Raw genomic sequence first — 19,938 nt, forward strand, 5'->3', positions numbered from 1 at the left:
AGTTTCAGCGAAATCGCCCCAGTAATTACCGAGTTACTGAAATGGGAACAAATTTGACACCTCTTATTGTTGTATTTTGCACGTGCAGTGGGGGTCACTCACATAGATGAAGAGTATCCGACCTTTGGTAGAAGGGATGCAGTTACCCTACAAAAATTACCGCAAGTCAATCGCCCAAGCGGCTGCTGATATATGAGCCTCTCAAAATCACTACTTTTGCAAAACAGCTTGAACACCCTTGACTTTTCACGTGGCACGTGCCACGACGGTCACTGAGATGTATCAAAAGTAGTCAATTACGGGGTAGAAGGGATGGGGCTACCCAACAAAAAAGACCGCAGGCCAATCGGTCCAGCGGTTTGCTGAGATATAAGCCTTTCAAAAGCGTTACAGGCCGGGCCGGGCCGGGCCGGGCCGGGCCGCTTATACTGAGATTTTTCCGTTATATTGAAAAGACTCACTTCGCTCGCTGCGCTCGCTCGCTCGTAATTATTACATAGGTAGGTAGGTTCGAGTACTTTGAAGTAATAACATTTTGTGCCACCTGCTAAGCTATAGGTACGAATAAATGCAGAATCAATGTGTTGAGAAGGCTCAAAGTTTGCTGTCGAATGGCATGAAGGTGAAGTCCCTCACTCCCATTCCGTGTTTGACCCTTTCTTTACGCTGGAACCAGTTTCTTCATCTCGGCGGTGACTCTGGCCAGCCAGGGGAATAAAAAAGTCGTCTTTTTAACAGGATGGCCGGCCGGGGATCCATCCGCTGGAGGTGCGACCTCGTCGCCGGCCTATCGATTTTGTGGACTGGTTCCAAGAGCAGTGCACCAGACGGCGCATTGCGCGACCGTGCACTGCACAAACCAGTGGATAAATGTGCTCGAATCACAACCAAAATCGTCCTAGTTTCTGCAACGAACATTATTATGACCATTGACATTCACAGCGAGCAGTGAAACAAATGAAAAATTACCCGGCATGTATTTATTGATAAACTTTTGCATTGTACAGCTTTCAGAGGAATAATTAGGGTTTTTAGCGGTGTATTGCTTCCTCAGCATTGTGATTTATCGCTTTGAATCCTGGCTGCAGTGTCCGCCGTGTGTCAGTGGCTATGAATAATCCACGGGGCCATGTTTCGTGGCAGATGTAGTGATGAGTTACGACCATCATCCATACATTATTACCAGCTGCTTGGTCAAACATGTCGCTGCTCCGTTGTTACTGAGCTGTTCGACACAAAGCGGCGGCGATATTAGGTACACCCGGGGACACTGTAACGCTATCGATTTGTGAATAGGTAGTTCAGTCAGCCATCGACCAGCCCAGCGGTTTACGGCACAGGCCCACAGGCGGATCGGATTGTCTTCTCGCATTACATTTGTCGCACAGGTCTGTATTATCTGCCATTTGTTATATGGTGGGGTCTCACAGTTGTTCTCACCCATAGGTTCTCTTGTGCACATCCTCCCCGAGAAGCAGCAGCGCAAAACGCCGAAAATCCGCCGAGGTCCACTGGACGGCTTCTCCAAGAGAAGTGACAGGGACAAGGAGCTCATTCGGCAGTGTTTTCTCTTCAGTAACCACCTCATCCTGGCTACCAGGTGTGTAGACGTTCGTAGATAAACAGCAAGTAAATATGTGTACAACAAGCCAGATAAACTGCAGATAAACACTTGGGATAAAACTAATAAGTGCAGGCTAGAAAAAAATCCTGACAAGTCTTCTTCTTTTTGTTGGCCAATGTACCAGTCAAAAATTGGAAGTGTCTTCATGTGGTCAAGCCGAGAGGGTAATGTAGAATTGCTTTGCCTTTCAGAACCAACAGTGGACACCTGCATTTGATCAATGGGATCGGCCGCGTCTCCCTGGCTGATGCCATTCTCATTGAGGACCCCTCGGAGAACGACGATGACCTGGGTAAGTGCGATAAACCCACCGACGACCACTAAGGTGACGCGACATCGGACCATTTTTCGTAACCTTTGACCTCGTCAGCATGAAGTCCAATACGTTTTATGGACCATGGACGTTAGGTAGCTACTCAGTTTACGGCTAATAGCCTAGACACTCCAATATCGCCATTTTAAACTTACCATAACACCAGCAAAGTTTATTGAGCATGCGTCCTTTTTGTTAATTGCTATGAAGCAGCGTAATGATTAGGGTATAATGTAATGCCTGTACATTTAAACATGCATTACATTGATGGCCTGATGTTGTTGCTGAACATGACAATTTCCAAGTTAGCGATCGAGTGAAGATTAAAACATTTAAAACTATTAAGGCATAAATGTCTGCATTTTCCAGTTTCCTGAACGCCGATTTAAAAACAAAAAATAGCCCAATCATTCACCCATCTGACCAGTCCCTGTCCGTGTGCCGTTTGGGCAGACTCGGAGACCTCCTCCTCCACCTCCTCCCTGTCGGACAACTCGACGGTGGGTCAGCTGCGCCGAGAGCACATCGGACTGGACTTCAAACTGATCGTCGAACGGAAGGGCGACACGCCTCTAGTGCTGCACCTGGTGGCGCCCACCGCTCAGGAGAAGGCTGCCTGGGTCAGCGACATCGCCCAGGTCAGTGGGAGCGGTCAGCTCACAGCTGGCTAGCGACATCGCCCAGGTCAGTGGGAGGTCAGCCGGTTAGTGGAAAGGTCACTTAGCTAGTGGGAGGTCAGCGAGGTCAATGTGGAGGTCACCCAGGTCAGTGGGAGGTCAGCTCACAGCTGGCTAGCGACATCGCCCATGTCAGTACAGACTGCAGAGGTCACCCGGCTAGTGGAAAGGTCATTTAGCTAGTGGGAGGCCAGCAAGGTCAGTGGGGAGGTCAGCTAGTCAGTGACGTCGCTCAGATCGGTGGAGAGGTCAGCCGGTCGCTGAGGTCAGCCGGTCACTGAGGGGGCCACCCAGGTCAGCGGGGAGGTCAGTCAGTCAGTGACATCGCCCAGATCACTGAGAACAAATAGCAAAGTCAACCGGTCAGCGGGAGCGCGGTGGTCTGTCGGCACTGCGGTACAGTCTATCTCCGTGTTCTGCGGTTCAGTCTATCTCCGTGTTCTGCGGTACAGTCTAACTGCCACCTTGTCCTGTGGTACAGTCTAACTGCCAGCGTGTCCTGCGGTACAGCCTAACTACCAGTGTGTCCTGTGGTACGGTCTAACTACCACTGTGTAATGCGGTACAGTCTAACTGCCAACGTGTCCTGCGGTACAGTCTAACTACCAGCGTATTCTGCGGTACAGTCTAACCACCACCGTGTTCTGCGGTACAGTCTAACCACCACCGTGTTCTGCGGTACAGTCTATCTACCGCCATGTCCTGCGGTACAGTCTAACTACCGCCGTGTCCTGTATTACAACTAGGTACCAACGTGTTCTGCCGTACAGTCTAAGTAACACCGTGTCCTGCGGTACAGTCTAAGGACCACCGTATCCTGCGGTACAGTCTAACTACAGCATGTCCTGCGGTATGCAGGACACACTGGTGCGGTACGCAGGACATCGTGTCCCGGGGCACAGTCTAACTACCAGCGTGTCCTGCGGTACAGTCTAACACCACCATTTTGCTCAGTTCCGCAACCCGACCAGCTGTTGCGTCTCTGATTGATCTCATGCTACCTCTGGCATCCGGGCTGTGTTTTTCCCGGATGTTTTCCGCCGGCTATTTCATGGAAATCTTCTCTCTGAATGCCTCGTTGTGAATGAATCGCTTGCGTAACAATGTTTACGCTCAATTGAAATTTGGCAGGTATCTCGGGTACGGGTATTACCCATCATCACTGTTAGGCTGCTAGCGGCAGTTTTTGAACGAAATCGATATGTCTTATTATATCTGAAGGCATGTATGAAGCACAATGAACCCACTGTAAAAAATTATAAAGTGTTTGTGGCCACACAGTCATTTCTTTAGCAGCCGTGGCGCAAATTCAATAATCGTTCACGTTAGTGCAAATATTGCCCACGCTGATCCTAATTCGTCAAGTTACAACATGGAATCAAGGGCGGCATCATGTCCGAACAACTCTGGTGGCTGTAATGGGAAAGAACTGCTTCTTTTGAATTTAAATACTTACCTTAATCTGATCTCGGCATGACGCATGTCGCATACACTGCATTTCATGCCTGAACAAATAGGTTCAATGTTGCATGCTTCTCAGAGGTATCAGCTAGTTGCAGAGCTAAACATGCAGTAAGTATATCGGTTTCGGAAGACGAATTGAGTGTTTGAAAGGTCATCAATAACCGGGCGCAGATCGTCCGATTTGCGCCGACGACGTGGGCCGAAAATAGAACTGCGAACGTGGCCGCTATTTGCTGTGTGAGGACGGCCAAAACTGATGTTCACAAAATGACAGTGACCTTCTCCAGCGTAGTTCAGCTGGAGTGTTACGTGCATATAGTCATCATAGCCTTGAGTAATTCGTAAAAAAGTGAATTAACAAGTTATTCGAGCACGCAGTCTTTCATTATTACATACACGAACATACGCCAATCATATTTCAATTAACTAAAAATAGCAAAGCACATATAACCATATGGCGCAGCAAAAGGTTCTAAATCAAATATTTGGAACACCTGGTCACCTGAAGTTGATGTTAGATCTAAATATAGTAGATCTGCACCACAGGTGGAAATATCCCTGCACTACATTGGAGAACCCTGGAAACCTGGATCGATTGTGTCACTGTCATCAAACCAATGCTCGGCAGGGGAAACTTTTAGGCATCAAATATCGAAGATCCAGCATTTTATCAATATAAACGTTGTTAGCCGTCACATGGTTTATAAAACAAACATGAAAGGGTGGGGGCCGCAATCATCAATGAAATGACCGTATGCATGCCGTGCCGAACGCTACTACACATTGGACCTGCCACTGCGATGTAAATTATGAGGAATATGACGTAAATTATTTTGAAAAATCGCGAATATCACATCATGCAGTTAATCTTCCACCGATGATGGCCAACATCAGTGGTAACAGAGTTTCACTTCATTTCCTCGGCAGTGTCTGGACAACGTGCAGTTCAACAACTGGTTTCGCAGCTCGGTATCCGACACGTCGTCAGTGACGATGCCGCACTCCATCAGGAACGACCCCAAGCTGTTCAGGGACGATATCGACATCCGCTTCTCCAAGACGCTCAACTCGTGCAAGGTGAGGGGTGCGCTGAGACGACAGACGGCTCCTCCCACACTGCTTCATGAGGTGCTTCATGATAGGATTTCTTCACACACTTTACATTGAACTTCAGGCTAATTGAACCTCCTTATGATGCCTTAGATGAATCATTTACATCTGCGCTGATGATTATAAGTCAACCTTATGAAACACATATAAATAACTATTAAAGGCCGCTTCTCTACACAACCCGAGACACTCTTCACTTACCTACTGCAGCTGTCCGTGTCTCTGACATGCCCCTCCCGTACCCCAGGTACCGCAGGTCAGATACGCCACGCCGGAGCGGCTGCTGGAGAGGCTGACCGACCTGCGCTTCCTCTCCATCGACTTCCTCAACACGTTCCTGCTGACGTACCGCGTCTTCACCGACGGCGTCACCGTGCTCAACGCCCTCAAGACCGTCTACTTCTCCGCAGAAAAAGTCGAGTCGTGAGTTGGAATACGCATTCTTTGCTCTTTTTGCAACCCTTCTGACTCGCTTACTTTACAAGCTTAACCGCCGTTTGTAAAATATCGTGGAAATTAGCCTGTAAATGGTAAAATTGGGCTTTTGAAAACCTCTTGTGAGTTCATTTAAATTTAACCAAGCGACCCAGTTATTGTTAGAGACGTTTTTGCGAGCTTCTGAAAACCGTTTGCTGCTTCTCGTTATGTCGCTTTGTTTTTCATGCCCTCTGACCTGATATCCCCGTCTGTGCGCGGACTAATATAAACATGCGCCAGGCCATGAAGGATAAAAAAGGGACTCATGTTGCAGCTTCATTACGGAAACCAGTCCTGTGAACCCTGTGACGTGTGTCCGTTTCAGAGAAGACCCCACGTCGCCGCCGAGCGAGTCACGGCGCCGGGAGAGCTCACTCAGCTCGACTCTGCGGATCGGTCACGGAGAGTCGTCCCGACGCATCTCCACGGCCAGCACGGTGTCCTGTGAGTCGCGGCGTGAGCCGTATGCGCCCGCAAAATGTTGCACTTCGGGACTGTAGAATAGATCGGTAACTCAGAAGCGTGCACCTCGCAACAGAAGCCGAGGGCGTAAAACGCTCCCATCATGTCTCGATGTGAGGGTTCAGAGAAAATCCAATTTCCACTGTCAATGGACCTATGCGCTCTAAAATTAGGACCTTTATTTGGGCAGTTCACCGCCTCCTTCCCCGTTCCCGCTGTTTGACCTGCAACTGTAGCAGTGTTGCGCTGTAACAGAACGGTGTTGTCCCACCCATTCAGCGCCCGCGTCTCTCAACTCATCCTGTTTGCTTAGCGCCGTGCCCGTGAGTTCCGCTGCTATCGGTGTCGCTACCGTCCCGTGTTCAAACACCACCGACCCTCGTCCGCGGTGTGTGGTGTACTCGAGCGGCCCCAGGGAGCGGCCGTTACACCAGTCAGCGGCCCGGCCGTGTGTCGTGTATGTGAGGACGGCCGGCGACACACCGCGCTCTGCACAGACGCATCGATCGTTAGCAGCGCGCACAGCCGGCCCTGAACAGAGCAGGTGTGGCCGACTGATGAGGACCTGGCGGCGCCGACACGGCGCGTGGCAGCCTATTCGAGCCTGTGACGTCGTAAATAGATGTCATGTGATTGTGTGACGTCTGTGATACTTTTGACGGGATGCACTTCTCCCAGCATACGACGAGATTGACGTGCGGGTACTATGATGAGCAGTGGATGGTCCAGCGAATTTGACGTCACTGCTTTTTACCTAATAATAACCTGGTCTTTTGAGTCCTGATGACATCATTTGATGTTTTTTTTCGTCAGGTGTATCGGCGTGCAGCGAAGGCAACGTGTTCGACTCACTGCTGCGTGGACAGCACTGGCGCTGGACCTATCGGCGCAGCACATCGTCCTCCAGAACCAACGGTAAATGGCGTGCAGTGTCCCCTAGACACGCCCCCCCCCGGACCTATCGGCGCAGTACCTCATCCTCCAGAACCAACGGTAAATGCCGCGCAGTGTCCCCTAGACACGCCCCCCCCCCGGACCTATCGGCGCAGCACCTCGTCCTCCAGAACCAACGGTAAATGGCGTGCAGTGTCCCCTAGACACGGTCCCCTGGATCTGCCGGTGCAATACATCGTCCTCCAAAACTAACGGTAATCTCCCCGACCCGAGACTGGGGACTGGGAACTGGAAACTGGGACTGGGGACTGATGACTGAAGACCGGAGACTGACAAAGAACTGGGACTAGGACTGGGTATTGGAAACAGTGGACTGCAAGTGAGCGGCCAGCCGCCGCAGAGCGATGATGACCCGTCCACCGGTCGCCCTCTCACGCGGCGAGTCTGGGTGGTACTTATTATGCTCCCTGGTGTGTGGCGTCTCATCGATTCACCCCCCCCCCTCTACACTGGGAGGGGGGGCCGCCGTAGGCTCACAGAGCGCCTAATGGAAGCGTACGGATTGAATAGCGGACCCGCCTAAACACGCAGCGCAGAGTGCGCCGAAACGAGATTTGCGGTCGGACTGACGGGGGGATTACGGTCGCTCTCAGGACGCCTGATGGTACTGAAGCTGGGCATGGATTCGGAGCTGATGCTGGAGAGAATGATAAATGTCGATGGCTGTATTCGATAGCATTGTCGATCTGCCGGACGGCTGACAGGCTCGCGGAAGCCCCGATATCTGTGATATACATAGCCCGGTGTCCTCCCATGGTCAGCAGAACGGTCCGGCTATCAGTGTGTGGCGCAGCGGCCGTGTGTGCACATTTTGGACCACCAACCGTGCCAGGATCGCGCCGCCTGTCGCTCATAAACCGCTGAGCCACAATGTTACCACTAACTACCAGCATACCAGAGCGAGTTGTTCGGCAAACTTTGATTAAAAGAACTGTGCTCGGGTAAGTATTGACCCAGAGGGGCGTTCCGATAGTACCGCGACTGATCGGATCCTCCTCTGCTCTTCCTCGTCCCTCGGCTCTCCCGTACTCTCCACGGTAGATAGGATTCTAACTCACCAGATATAACCAGCTACGCCGGCCCGTCCCGCTGCCGGCGGCAGTTACCTGCTGGGCTATCTACCCAGAAGGTACTGGGTTATGATATCCCCTGACGGCTGCAGGTTGCATCTAACCCACTCTTTTCATGCCGTTCCCGGCAGCAGGTATACCTTTCCTAGTCTTTCCGTCCCTCTGCCGGCAGCAGCCAGTACAATTACTCAAACATCCCCTCTTTGCCCCTCCACCGACAGTGGACGAGGAGGCTCGCGGCGCCGTGGAGGCGGCCGTCAGCTCCGCCACCTCCTCGCTGGCCGTCGGCGGCCTCCAGCAGATCAAGGAGCAGCCGTCGCCCTCCGGCAGCGACTGCAGCAGTCAGAGCCACTTTGTCGAGCTGCGCGACCGAGACCAGGAGGGCGGCCAGTTCCTGAGCGTGCCGAGCGCGCAGGCGGCCGGCACCGGCGCCGGCAGCGACTCCAGCACCGACACTCTCGTCGGTAAGCGGAACGGGCGCGAACCGGTGTGTGTGTGGGGGGGGGGGGGGAGCATGCAGTGGTTAGACTTGTCTGATTCTTCTAATGTGGACAGGCAGTGCTGGCTTTCTGAGAGTCTGTCGATAGTGATATTGGTCTTACTCCATTGTGTTATTTGAAATCTAAACATTCACGATTTATTCAGTTTACCTAATGTTTCCATGGCGCTTTCTGTATATTTTTCGACGACTTCCTTTTCGACTCTATCAACTACTCGGCCTCCACATATCTCCTTTATTTCCCTCTCCCAGTCGCGTGCCTCCTCACCTCTTCCCTGCCCGGAGAGTGGATAGGTCATCACGGCGGAAAGCCTACCAAACAAACAACTTGTCTGCACCCGGGGCCCGGGTCGCTGGGTTTACGACAGGCCACGCATCACGCGACCGCTCCGCTCGGCCGGTCACAGGTCACAGCAGTCACGGACCGGGCCGGTTACCGCCGGCGGAACGGGGTTTTGTGTTACGAGCGCATCGTACTTCCTCCACGGTTCCGGGGCATGGTGTGTGGACTTTGAGCACGGGGGTCGGGGGTACGATGACACGGGGTTCGTTTGAGTACGCGGGCTGCTTTAGAGTCATGGTAAGACATGAAGTCAGCAGTTGTTCCCGGAAGCTGTTATGCGAGGAGTGAGGCGGTGGATTGGACCAGGAGGTAGTTTGGGGTTTATCTGACCATTACTGCGTCAGCCTCTTCACCCTCCCCTCTCTCCCGCATCCTCCTGGGTGTGAAGCAGTGACCCCAGCCTGACCCTCCCCTCTGCTCCCGCCAGGGACGGTGAGTGAGCGCACGGTGACCTCCCAGACGTCTGGAGAGGCCGGCGGGGCTCGCTCAGACCTGCCGGAGAGTCAGTGGGAGACGGTGGTGGAGACGAGACGCGACGTGGCCGCCGTGCCGATCGCCACCGATTCCGACCTGACCCGGCGGCCGGCGGCCGACCGACCCATGGAGCTGGAGCGCACACTCTCCGGGCCGCCGGAACTGGTGAGAAGCTTGGGCGGGCCTACGGAGCTGGTAGGAACCCTGAACAAGAAATTGAATCCAGAAGTTGTGAAAATTCTGTCAGGGCTTTTCAGAGTTGGATAGATCAGATAACTTTCCATGAACTCTGGGGCTGGTGACAGCCCCGAATGATCTCGTAAGTCCCAAAGCTGATGATATCTTTTGCCAAGCACTGATGCTAGTGTGAATTAGGAACCCTGTCCGTGCACCGTTTCTGGTGAGAGCCCTGGCTAGCTGTCTCGTATGCTGGTCAGAAAGGTGTCCGGCCTGAGGGCTGGAGCTGGTCTCTGGCACGGTGGCTAGGCCGCTGGTAGTGACCGGAACCCTGCACTGAGCAAACACCGTCCGTGGACCACGCCTATATCGACGGCCGCGACACGGCGTCAGACAACTTTGGGCGCCGTTATTGATCAGATGGCTCGTGTTACACAGAAACGTTCAGCGAATGCCACTGTTATGGGTTCCGAGAACACAGTTAATGAGTAATGTGTATGAGATCAGAGCTGACTTAGGATTATTTTTTTATGCTGTATAAGAGATGAATGTTCCTACCCAACCATATTATAGCGCCGTAAAATAAGACTACCCATTTATTAGCAAGGTTTAAACCGGGGATAATGTTCGAATATTTTCTAACAGCGTATCTATTTTTAGCCAGCCGGTAAACACGTTATTTTCAACGCATAGCTAGCCCGCGCCCCACTGGGGTCTGCGTATAACACGCCCTACTGGGGGGGGGGGGCTATTCATAGCCCCCCCTCCTAACTCCGAAACTACTGGGCCGATCGTCAAAATTCAAACGGCGTCTGATAGCCCCGGAAAAACTGTCGAGCGAAACCTAATTTCATTGACCTCGAGGTCACTGATGACGTCACAGGTCAGGTCAAAGTAAAAATTATTAGCATTTTGGCTTGATCACGTTTTGGGCTCTGGCCGCCGTCTTACAATTCAGATCAGGCTCATTTTTGGATCACACACTCGCGAACAGATGCTCTAGTTACCCTGAGGGTACCAAACTTGTACTTTGATTTTCAGGTCAAGGTCAGGTCATCACAGGTCACGAAAATATTATATCATGCGTCGGTCACGTGACACATGTTTTATGGTCCATTTAGGTCAGAGATTTCGAATTTGATGTCGTCTGTGTTATTCGAGGTCATTTTGAGTCGAATTTAGCTTATGTTAGGTCACTTTCAGGTCAAAAAAGGTCAAATTTTGAAGTTAAAATTTTTCAACAAAAAAGGTGTATTGGATGCAGTTTGAGCTCAGGAACACGATGGTGCTATTTATATTGGCGTACAATGTCAAATACGTGCTGAAAAATTGATTTGAAAAATTAATAATTGTGAATTTTTTGCAATAATGCGTAAAACTTGGCCATTTTTGAAGATATTTAGCTAAAACTTGCTAGAGCTAATCATAATAATGCGTTCTATCACATATATTCCGGTTTTTCGAAAAGTCAAAAACTTTTTGAAAAAAATGTAACAATATAAATTTTGGATATTATTATATACAATTTTCAAAATTTTCAAACTTTCGAAAATCCGAGATAGCAGTTTGATAGCGCAGTCTATTCTGAGTCTTCTCATGCAAAGAAATTGGATCTAGCTTAAAAACTGAGCTCTTGGGAGCGATTGCCGTGGTTCAATGTTTTGCGTCGAAATCGGCCGAACATGACGTCACTCTGACGTCATTTCCGGCCGACCTATAGTAGGTACGAAGTTCAAATTTTGACACAAGGTGTCAAATTGATGCAGCCTAAGGTACTGAAAGTTTGGCGTCGATACATCAAGCGGTTGGGAAGTTATTGCAGAAAAACGGGAGGGGGGGCTATAAATAGCCCCCCCCCCAGTGGGGCGCGGGCTAGACATCGTTTATAACGGATGCCCTCATCAATCGACAAATAATGAAACTACGCGTATACGTGGTAACTCATCCCGTCAGCCGGACGTTTACCCGATACTCCTCCCGTTTACACTTTCCACCACCGCAGGAGCCCGGCGGACTGCTCCGGGAGAGGAATGACGTCATCAAGGAGGAGGAGGAGGAGGAGGACGCCGTGCCGGAGGGAGAGAGGTCGGAGGGAGACGGGGCAGAGGAGCTCAAGTCCGAGGAGAACAAGGCCAAAACGGAGGCCGAGATCGCACAGGAGACCAGGAGAAAGCGGGTGAGTAGAGATCAAGCTGCCGTGACATCGGCGGCCGCTTGTTACAGCTGTTCATCATGGTCGTCCGCGGCCTTTGGACCCTTTTGTTGGCTTTTGTCTGGCTTTTTGTGACGTCATGGTGACTCAAACCATAACTTTATGCCTAGAGATGTTTTTGTTTTGTGATATTATTATTTTGCGACTCTGCAGTATGGAGTAATGATCCGAAGCACAATCGTGCCGGGATCATTCCCAATGATCCTTTCATGCGGCATTGATATTGTTATCTTTTCTGTATACTCTACTTCTCCTTCTCTTGTTCTCCTTTTGACTTTTTCAGTCTTTCCTTTTCTTCTTCTCTTTGATTTAGCTTGAATGATACCTTTGAATATGACGAATATTTGTCATTTGCTTGATTTATTGAATCAAACTGGATATAACTTGCTAATAGTTAATGTTAATGTTGATAGATAATGTTGATCCATCAATAATGCATTATTTTGCAATTAATTTTAGCAATTCACTTGCCCCTGCTTCTGTAATGTACACAATTACACATATAAGTTAACTCGTAAACTAGGGTCCTGGGATGTCTTTTCTAACTTACATTGCACTTTGCTGTGTTAAAAAAGTTACTGCTATGTGCTGTAACTTTTTAATATTCGCATGTCAGCTTATCCCGCAGTTAAAAGCACCACTTCTCACTTCCTAACCTGACACGGACGGAAGCTTATGTGTGGCTATCATGTCTCTTACTCCTACCTATAAGTAATGTGACGGAATTTTACGCACATCAGCATGGTGCGTTTTACCACGCTTGGTCCCTCAAAAGAGCACGCAACCGCTTTGCATTATATCAAAATAATCGCTCATTTGTATCTTCTTTTGGCACGTTTTCTGACATGATACCGGTGCACATCAGCCTCCGGCCGTGCATGTGTGGCGCGAGTGAGAGGGCTGTGCTGATTCTGCAGAAACTGTACCAGAAATCGGAGAGCATCGTACTGGAGTCGGAGGAGCCGTGGCTGGAGCGAACGTACCCCTCGTTCACACCGCGCGGCAGCACGTCCATGAGCTGCAGCGACGCCTTCAGCATCCCGCGCACCTCCGGCTTCAGGTGAGAGCCACTTCCCCTCCCAGCTACAGGTGAGAGTGACACCTCCGGCTCGGGGTGAGAGCCGTTTTTCCGAGAGCAGGGGATCCCCACCGCACCGGATCCATGGAGAGCAGCTGCTGCCATAGATCAGGCGTTTCAGAGAATTCCTTTTCGGAGTACTCGTTATATAACTGTGTTTTATTATATTATTTTGGTACGTTTAAATTCATCTTTCTTGGAACGCCGCTTTCATTCGCCTATGCCACTGCCATTGTTGTATCGATAAGTGTACCCTGGCAGTGGGTTGCTGTGCTGTGGTTTTCGTCGTGAATCTGCTGCGTGTTATAGCGACTGTTCCGTTCACTAGCAATATTTTTGATCCGCTCGTCCTCACTGACTGTATTGCGTTCCCTGAAGTAATATTGTATGCCTTCTCTCGCATGACTACTCCTTTCTCCCCAATGACGTTTTAAATGCTCCCACGCAGATGCTCGTATCCCGTACTATGTTTAGTGACCCTGTCCCGCTCCCGCAGTGACACGCTGTCAGTTCCGCGCGGCTCGGTCCCGCAGTGACCCTGCTCAGCGGTGACTCTGTCCCGCTTCCGCAGTGACACGCTGTCGATTCCGCGCGGCTCGGTACCGCAGTGACTGCCCAGCAGTGACCCTGTGCCGTTCCCGCAGTGACACGCTGTCAATTCCGCGCGGCTCGTCGGCGTTCAGTGACTCTGTGTCGGGAGTTCGGTCGGCCTCGGAGTACGGGGACCCGCTCAGCACGCCGCGAGGCTCCACCTTCAGCCGGGCCTCCGAGGGGCAGCTGGTCAGTAGACGGAGCGACGAGCAGAGAGACAGTTAGACAGACAGACAGACAGACAAACAGACAGACAGACAGACAGACAGACAGACAGACAGACAGACAGACAGACAGACAGACAGACAGACAGACAGACAGACAGACAGACAGACAGACAGACAGACAGACAGACAGACAGACAGACAGACAGACAGATATGCAGATAGACAGACAGACAGACAGACAGACAGACCGACAAACAGACAGACAGACGCACAGCCGAAGCTCGCCAGAGCGAGTGGGATAGTGGTTTGGGACAGCGGGTCAATGTGGTTTAATGGGTCATGTTTGCAGACATAAATACGTCATTTTGTGCGTTTATATATTTCCCTATTTCAGCTCATTTCTCGCCAGAAAGGAATGCCTGAGCTTACCTGCTTACATGCATTTTAACAGGAATGACTGTACAATGTGCATTTTCAATGTCTCGATTAATCCCGGCATTACCTCCCTGCTTTGTCGCCGTTACAGCTGCTGCCGAAGGCCGGCCACAAGCGTCTGAGCACCAACAGCGCGCCGCCGATGGTGGGCCGGTCGGACAGTGGGGCGCACCACACGCCGCGCACCAGCTTCCAGTACCCGCCGGACAGTCCGCAGAGCATACCGCGGGCCGGCGTGGTGGTCACCTCGTCCCGGCAGAGCCAGCGCAGGTCAGTGCTGTAACAGCCAGCGGCCAGCGCAGGTCAGTGCTGTAGGAGCCAGGGCAGGTCAGTGCTGTAGGAGCCAGCGCAGGTCAGTGCTGTAGGGACCAGCGGCCAGCACAGGTCAGCCCCGGGGGACCAGGGCAGGTTAGTAGGTACTGTATGTAAGAGCCAGAGGGCAGCGCAAGTCAGTGCTGCGGGGGTCAGTTCAGTCTGTACGAGCAAACGCAGGTCAGTGGCGTAACAGCTAGCGCAGGTCAGCGCTGTAACAGCCAGCGGTGTAACATCCGGTGGTCAGTGGAAATGATATGGTATGCTATGCTGGTATGATGGGCAGTGGAAACATGCTTGGATAGAGCTTGGGCTGTTTGACCGTAACAAATTATAAATAGTCGTTTTCACGACGGGCTATCTGGCAATTGCACCTATTTGACCAAATCTGCACGAAATCTCTCTTTTAATAAATACCTTCGTGAAATGAACTTATTTCAGTAGTTTAACCCGGCCGGGCCCGGGGGGTAATCCTAACCACCGCAGCCCGGGGGGGGCGTTTTTCGCCCCCCCCCCCTGTCTAACTTCGTAAATAAGGGAGCTACGCAAACAAAAGAGATACCAAACGAAAGGTCCTTACGAGACGATTCTAAAGCACCCAAAATTTTTGACCTCAGGTCAATTTTCAAGGTCAGAGGTCAAGGCCAAAGGCAAAAACCGGCACATGTGTAGTGATCTCAAAGTGAGCGTTCTAGAGGACGGCAGGATGCTTAAAACCGGCAAAATTGGGTGTCAAACGAGAGAAGAGAATCATCTGAGAATTCCGAAAATGTGCTCAACATCAAAGGTCAAGGTCAAGGTCATGCTCAAAATTTACCTCAAACTTTGCACTTTTTCGTACCTACATCTTGCGTGTCAACTTCCAAGATGTTTTGAAATGTTTTGAGGCTTATCAGGTCCCTATTTGTGGTTCATCTTACGATACAAGGCTGCTCAAAGGTCAAGGTCACAGAAGAGAGTCCTTGCTAGAGGCTATTTCACTGATTCAAGTTAGTAATAATAAATAAGACAATTTTGCCATCCGGAGGCTCTAAATAAAGGCTTAGAGGAAAATAGATGCCAGATTCGTGATCAGCGGGTAGGAATCCATCATAAACGACTTTTGGTGTGTCAAGGTCAACCAAAGGTCATTCGAGGTCACATGAGGTCAACATAAAACTTGTCCTTTTCCAAACAAAATATATATCATTCGACGCGGCTTGACAAGGCAAATGCGATGGTACCACTGCCGTAACTCTAGGACCATTTTTGTCGAGGTTATTTGCGAAAAACTAAAACCACAGCTCGGGGTCGTTGACCTGACCTCTGACCTCAGGTCATTTAAACTATTTTTGTATTTTTCTCTATGGTCAAACGCTACACAACCGTGCTCGTAATTTGTCTTTATCTCTAAAACTCTATTTTTAGCAGCTATTTGAAGTTCGCGTCTGTGACACCGAAGTTTGCCGTGCAGGGGTCTAGAAAAATCGACTTTGTGACGTCATCAATGGGGCTAGGTCCAAATTTTTTACTTCAGAAGATGTCAAATTGATGGGAGAAACGGTACTGAAAGTTTCGCTTTCCTATCCCTATAAACGTTCGGGACCTATCGCAAATATTCGCCAGGGGGGGGGGCGAAAAACGCCCCCGGGCCCGCGAGGGTTAATCTAGTGTATGGGGCTTCTTGCCTCAGGCCGTGGGGCGTTTTGCCCTGGGGTTGGGGCAAAATGCCCCATTTGCAGTTGCTTCACAAAGCACTTCCTAGCTGGGAGTCCGATCATAAGTGATTGAATTTGAGAGGTGGAATTTAAAGTAAAATGTCCAAAGAACACATTGAGCACAAATTTGGCCTTCCAGGTGGTGTGAAACAAAAGTAGGTACCTATGTAGCAAAATAAATTATCTGGGGCGTCTTGCCCAAGGCTACCCTACTTTATACTCTACGTACATTTGCTATACGTAGGCTTTTGTACGTGACGTACTTTTTTTGTCCATACGTACTTTATAACCTACGTACTTCTGCGATACGTACTTTTGTCCGTGACGTACTTTTGTCCATACGTACCTTTTACCCAACGTACATTAGCTATACGTTCTTTTGTCCGTGACGTACTTTTGTCCATACGTACTTTATACCCTACGTGCTTCTGCGATACGTACTTTTGTCCCTGGCGTACTTTTGTCCATACGTAGTTTATATAGTACGTACTTCTGCGATACGTACTTTTGTCCCTGACGTACTTTTGTCCATACGTACTTTATACTGTACGTACTTCTGCGATACGTACTTTTGTCCTTGACGTACTTTTGTCCTTGACGTACTTTTGTCCATACGTACTTTATATTGTACGTACTTCTGCGATGCGTACTTTTGTCCCTGACGTACTTTTGTCCATACGTACTTTATACTGTACGTACTTCTGCGATACGTACTTTAATCCTACGTACTTTTGCTTACGTACTTTTGTCCTACGTACTTTAGCGATACGTACTTTTGTCCGTAACCCGTAGGCCCGTAGGGGCCAGCGCAGATCGGTGCTGTGAGAGCTAACGCAGGGCAGTGCTGTAGGCGGCGCTGAGGGCACCGTCGATCTCGGGTAGGTGGCGTCGATAGTCCGGAGTGTAGCCTGTAACGCAGCCGGGAGAGCCTGTTGCGGAGAGCGGGAGAGATGGCGCTACCGTAGCCGAACGGATGAAAAATCGATGCTGGTGCTAATTTGACCGGAAATAGGTCTTCACTTCGCTGGGTCACTAAGTTTTCGGCCGAGCCCTGTCGCGGGCCACGTCTGGAATGGAGAAGGTATTGATTATTCAAACTGATGCATAGGGGAAGCCGGGGGAAGCCCGGGCGCGGGGGAAGCCCGGCCACCCCGTTTCCGGCTAAATTATTCACAATAAAATGCTCAACTGTTTGTCCTTTCAGCGTGGCAGCTAAGGTGACGCCAGCAAAAAAGTTAAGGCTGACAAAAATTGCATATTGTTTAACTTATAGCGCAAAAATGATATTTTAAGGGTTTTTAGCTAAAAAGTGAGATATGTTGCACTGTTAATGTTATACCATACAGTACTAATATTTATACGAATGTTATGTAAGGACCGTTTAAGTGTTTGTAGTGAGGGGTGACTAGGCAGGCTGGCTTAAGTATGACATTTTTTTCGAATATCGCTGTTCTAAAATAAAAATTAGCACATTGGGGTAACCCCGGGCGAGTGGCCAAGCTTACCCCCAACCGAGAGCAATGCCACTAAACCACTGTTTTCCATGAGATAATAGGTACTGAGCAGGTTTGGTTTATACCTAGATCAAAGATAAATTTCGAAAATAAACATGTTATGATAGACAAAGCCAGTCATGTCACTTAAGGTCAACTAGGGTCAAACTACGTTTTTGCAGATAACACGACAGACAATGAAGCTAGAGCTTCAAAAATGGTGTCGTTGTGTTCTTCTTCATCAGCCGAGTCGAATGATATGCAATATGATGCATTAAGGTAAAAAGAAAAATAAATTTTAAGGAATTTTGAAACACACATTTTTTGTCAATTTTGCATCACGATTTTCATCGACCTGTACTGTATATGTAGTAGACGCTAGCTAAAATACCAGTAGTGACATAAACTCTAAGATGTCCAGAGCTAATCAGTACCTTAATATTTCACTTTCCGTTAATATTTGGAAAACACATAATGGTTTCATCAACTCGTTGTAAAGCGCTGGGGAGGTGGCCGGCGTTACCCCTATGCCGGGCTTACCCCAGAAAAATCAACACTTTTTTAAAACTCGATTTTCTCAACCTTATACTTATTCCAAGAAACCGAATTTTTGGGAAAACACGGCCAATGAACTTAGCTAGCTAGCAGGATATCAACATTTTATACAGCACGTATGGTATGTAATAAAAATGAAAAAGAGCTTACTATGCCGGGCTTCCCCCGGCTTCCCCTATAAACCGGTACCTCATTAGGACTGATGAGTTACACTACCTACACAAAAACATAGACGGTAGGTACGTTCTGCCTCATGTATGTGTTTTTTTACTAACAAACTTTCGAAAAACGAATGTGGTTGCCGGGTCCTTCCGCTTAATGGTGTTCGTTACATCTGCAGCACACTACTAACTCATTTGGGGCATTCGGCCCTCCTAATTCAATTGAGCCAGCTGACAACTGTAAGAGAGGGCTGCACTACATCCGTACGAACCCACTGCAGTCCTCTGCCGTTCTGCGATTCGTAAAATGTTGATCAAAAAGCGTACCAAATGATACATGGAATGTGGACAAAACGGCATCCAAAGTCTTTCCATTACTTCCCAAGAAACGTATAGGTAGTCTAAATGATTCTCCAATAAGATGCATTTTCCTCTTTTTGCTGGACTGCTTAGCACAGCATGGACTACGGGCTACGGGCTAATCTAACCGAATCGTTCCGCCCTGCCTATATGCGCTGCATGGATGAATCTGCACACCGGAATTTGTCGCGACTGTGCTGACTCATCTTTTGTGATTTAACCGGCGTAGTCAGATACTGAGTCAGCATTCCGGGCCGGAAAATCTCAATCTCCTTCCGGACAGGAGCCGTTCTGAATTTTAGGTGGCGTTGTACGGGTTCGTATGGGGTGGCAGTGCTTGTGAAACAGGATTGCATGCTTCTATGCTATACATGTTTTTTGTTGTTGTAATTTTCATATTTGTAATTTCTGATGACAGAAATTCTTTGGACATAAAGACTTGAATAGTCCATTAGCTACCACGTTTTGTTAAACACATCCATCTACCACCCACTATCTAACGGCTCATCCTCCCCTTGTCCTGCCATCCACGCCCTCCTATCCCTTCCCCATCTCAACGCCAGCAGCCATTCACTTCTCTCCAACCGCTTCCTACCACCCACCGATTGTGTAATACCCCTCTAACTAACCGGTCGTCTCCCACCCCTCTCCCTCCCGCCACCAGTCCCCTAAGTACAGTCCCCTAGTCAGTACAGTCCACACCAGAGTAAAGTCCCCAGCTCTTCCCACCCACCCCCACAGGAGCAGCAGCAGCTCTAGTCAGTACAGTCCACACCAGAGTAAAGTCCCCAGCTCTTCCCACCCACACCACAGGAGCAGCAGCAGCTCTAGTCAGTACAGTCCACACCAGAGTAAACTCCCCAACCCTTCCCACCCACACCCACAGGAGCAGCAGCAGTTCAGCGGCCTCTGCGTTCGCCATCGCCACGGCGGGCTCGTCCAACCCTCGCGACCACCCGGCGCCCACTCAGAAGCCGTGGACGGTGGCCGAGCGGCGGCAGAGCTGCAAACGCCAGGAGAGCATCGTCTCCACGGCGGCCACCATGCGCGTGCTCAATGTGCTCCGGCATTGGGTGTCCAAACATTTCCAGGTAGGTGCCGCGGCGAGTGCAGTTTGTTTTGGGAGAGGGGAGGGCTGTTAGTAAGGTGGAATGGGAACGGACACGGTGGGGTATTTTGGTGGGACGTGAGTGCCCAGGAGGGACGCTGATGGGATATTTGTGTCAGCTCGGT

General features: G+C 49.9%; 1 protein-coding gene across 1 annotated transcript in view; it reads left to right on the forward strand.

Moving 5' to 3' along the window:
• Window positions 1-1,446: 1,446 nt before the first annotated feature.
• LOC122374928 (ras-specific guanine nucleotide-releasing factor 2-like) overlaps window positions 1,447-19,938 on the forward strand; it is a gene marked incomplete at its 5' end in the record, with an annotated part of 38,371 nt that continues 19,879 nt past the window's right edge. Inside the window, 14 exons of the mRNA XM_043353994.1 lie at window positions 1,447-1,600; window positions 1,816-1,916; window positions 2,391-2,575; window positions 5,006-5,155; window positions 5,436-5,611; window positions 5,991-6,109; window positions 6,941-7,042; window positions 8,373-8,615; window positions 9,421-9,632; window positions 11,647-11,820; window positions 12,774-12,916; window positions 13,579-13,714; window positions 14,219-14,397; window positions 19,592-19,796. Of these exons, the coding sequence (XP_043209929.1) occupies window positions 1,447-1,600; window positions 1,816-1,916; window positions 2,391-2,575; window positions 5,006-5,155; window positions 5,436-5,611; window positions 5,991-6,109; window positions 6,941-7,042; window positions 8,373-8,615; window positions 9,421-9,632; window positions 11,647-11,820; window positions 12,774-12,916; window positions 13,579-13,714; window positions 14,219-14,397; window positions 19,592-19,796 (2,279 nt within the window). The remainder of the gene's footprint in view (window positions 1,601-1,815; window positions 1,917-2,390; window positions 2,576-5,005; window positions 5,156-5,435; window positions 5,612-5,990; window positions 6,110-6,940; window positions 7,043-8,372; window positions 8,616-9,420; window positions 9,633-11,646; window positions 11,821-12,773; window positions 12,917-13,578; window positions 13,715-14,218; window positions 14,398-19,591; window positions 19,797-19,938) is intronic.

Source organism: Amphibalanus amphitrite, unplaced genomic scaffold (genome assembly GCF_019059575.1).
Source record: "Amphibalanus amphitrite isolate SeventyFive unplaced genomic scaffold, NRLGWU_Aamphi_draft 001741F_arrow, whole genome shotgun sequence".
In the NCBI taxonomy this organism is placed as follows: Eukaryota; Metazoa; Arthropoda; class Thecostraca; order Balanomorpha; family Balanidae; genus Amphibalanus; species Amphibalanus amphitrite.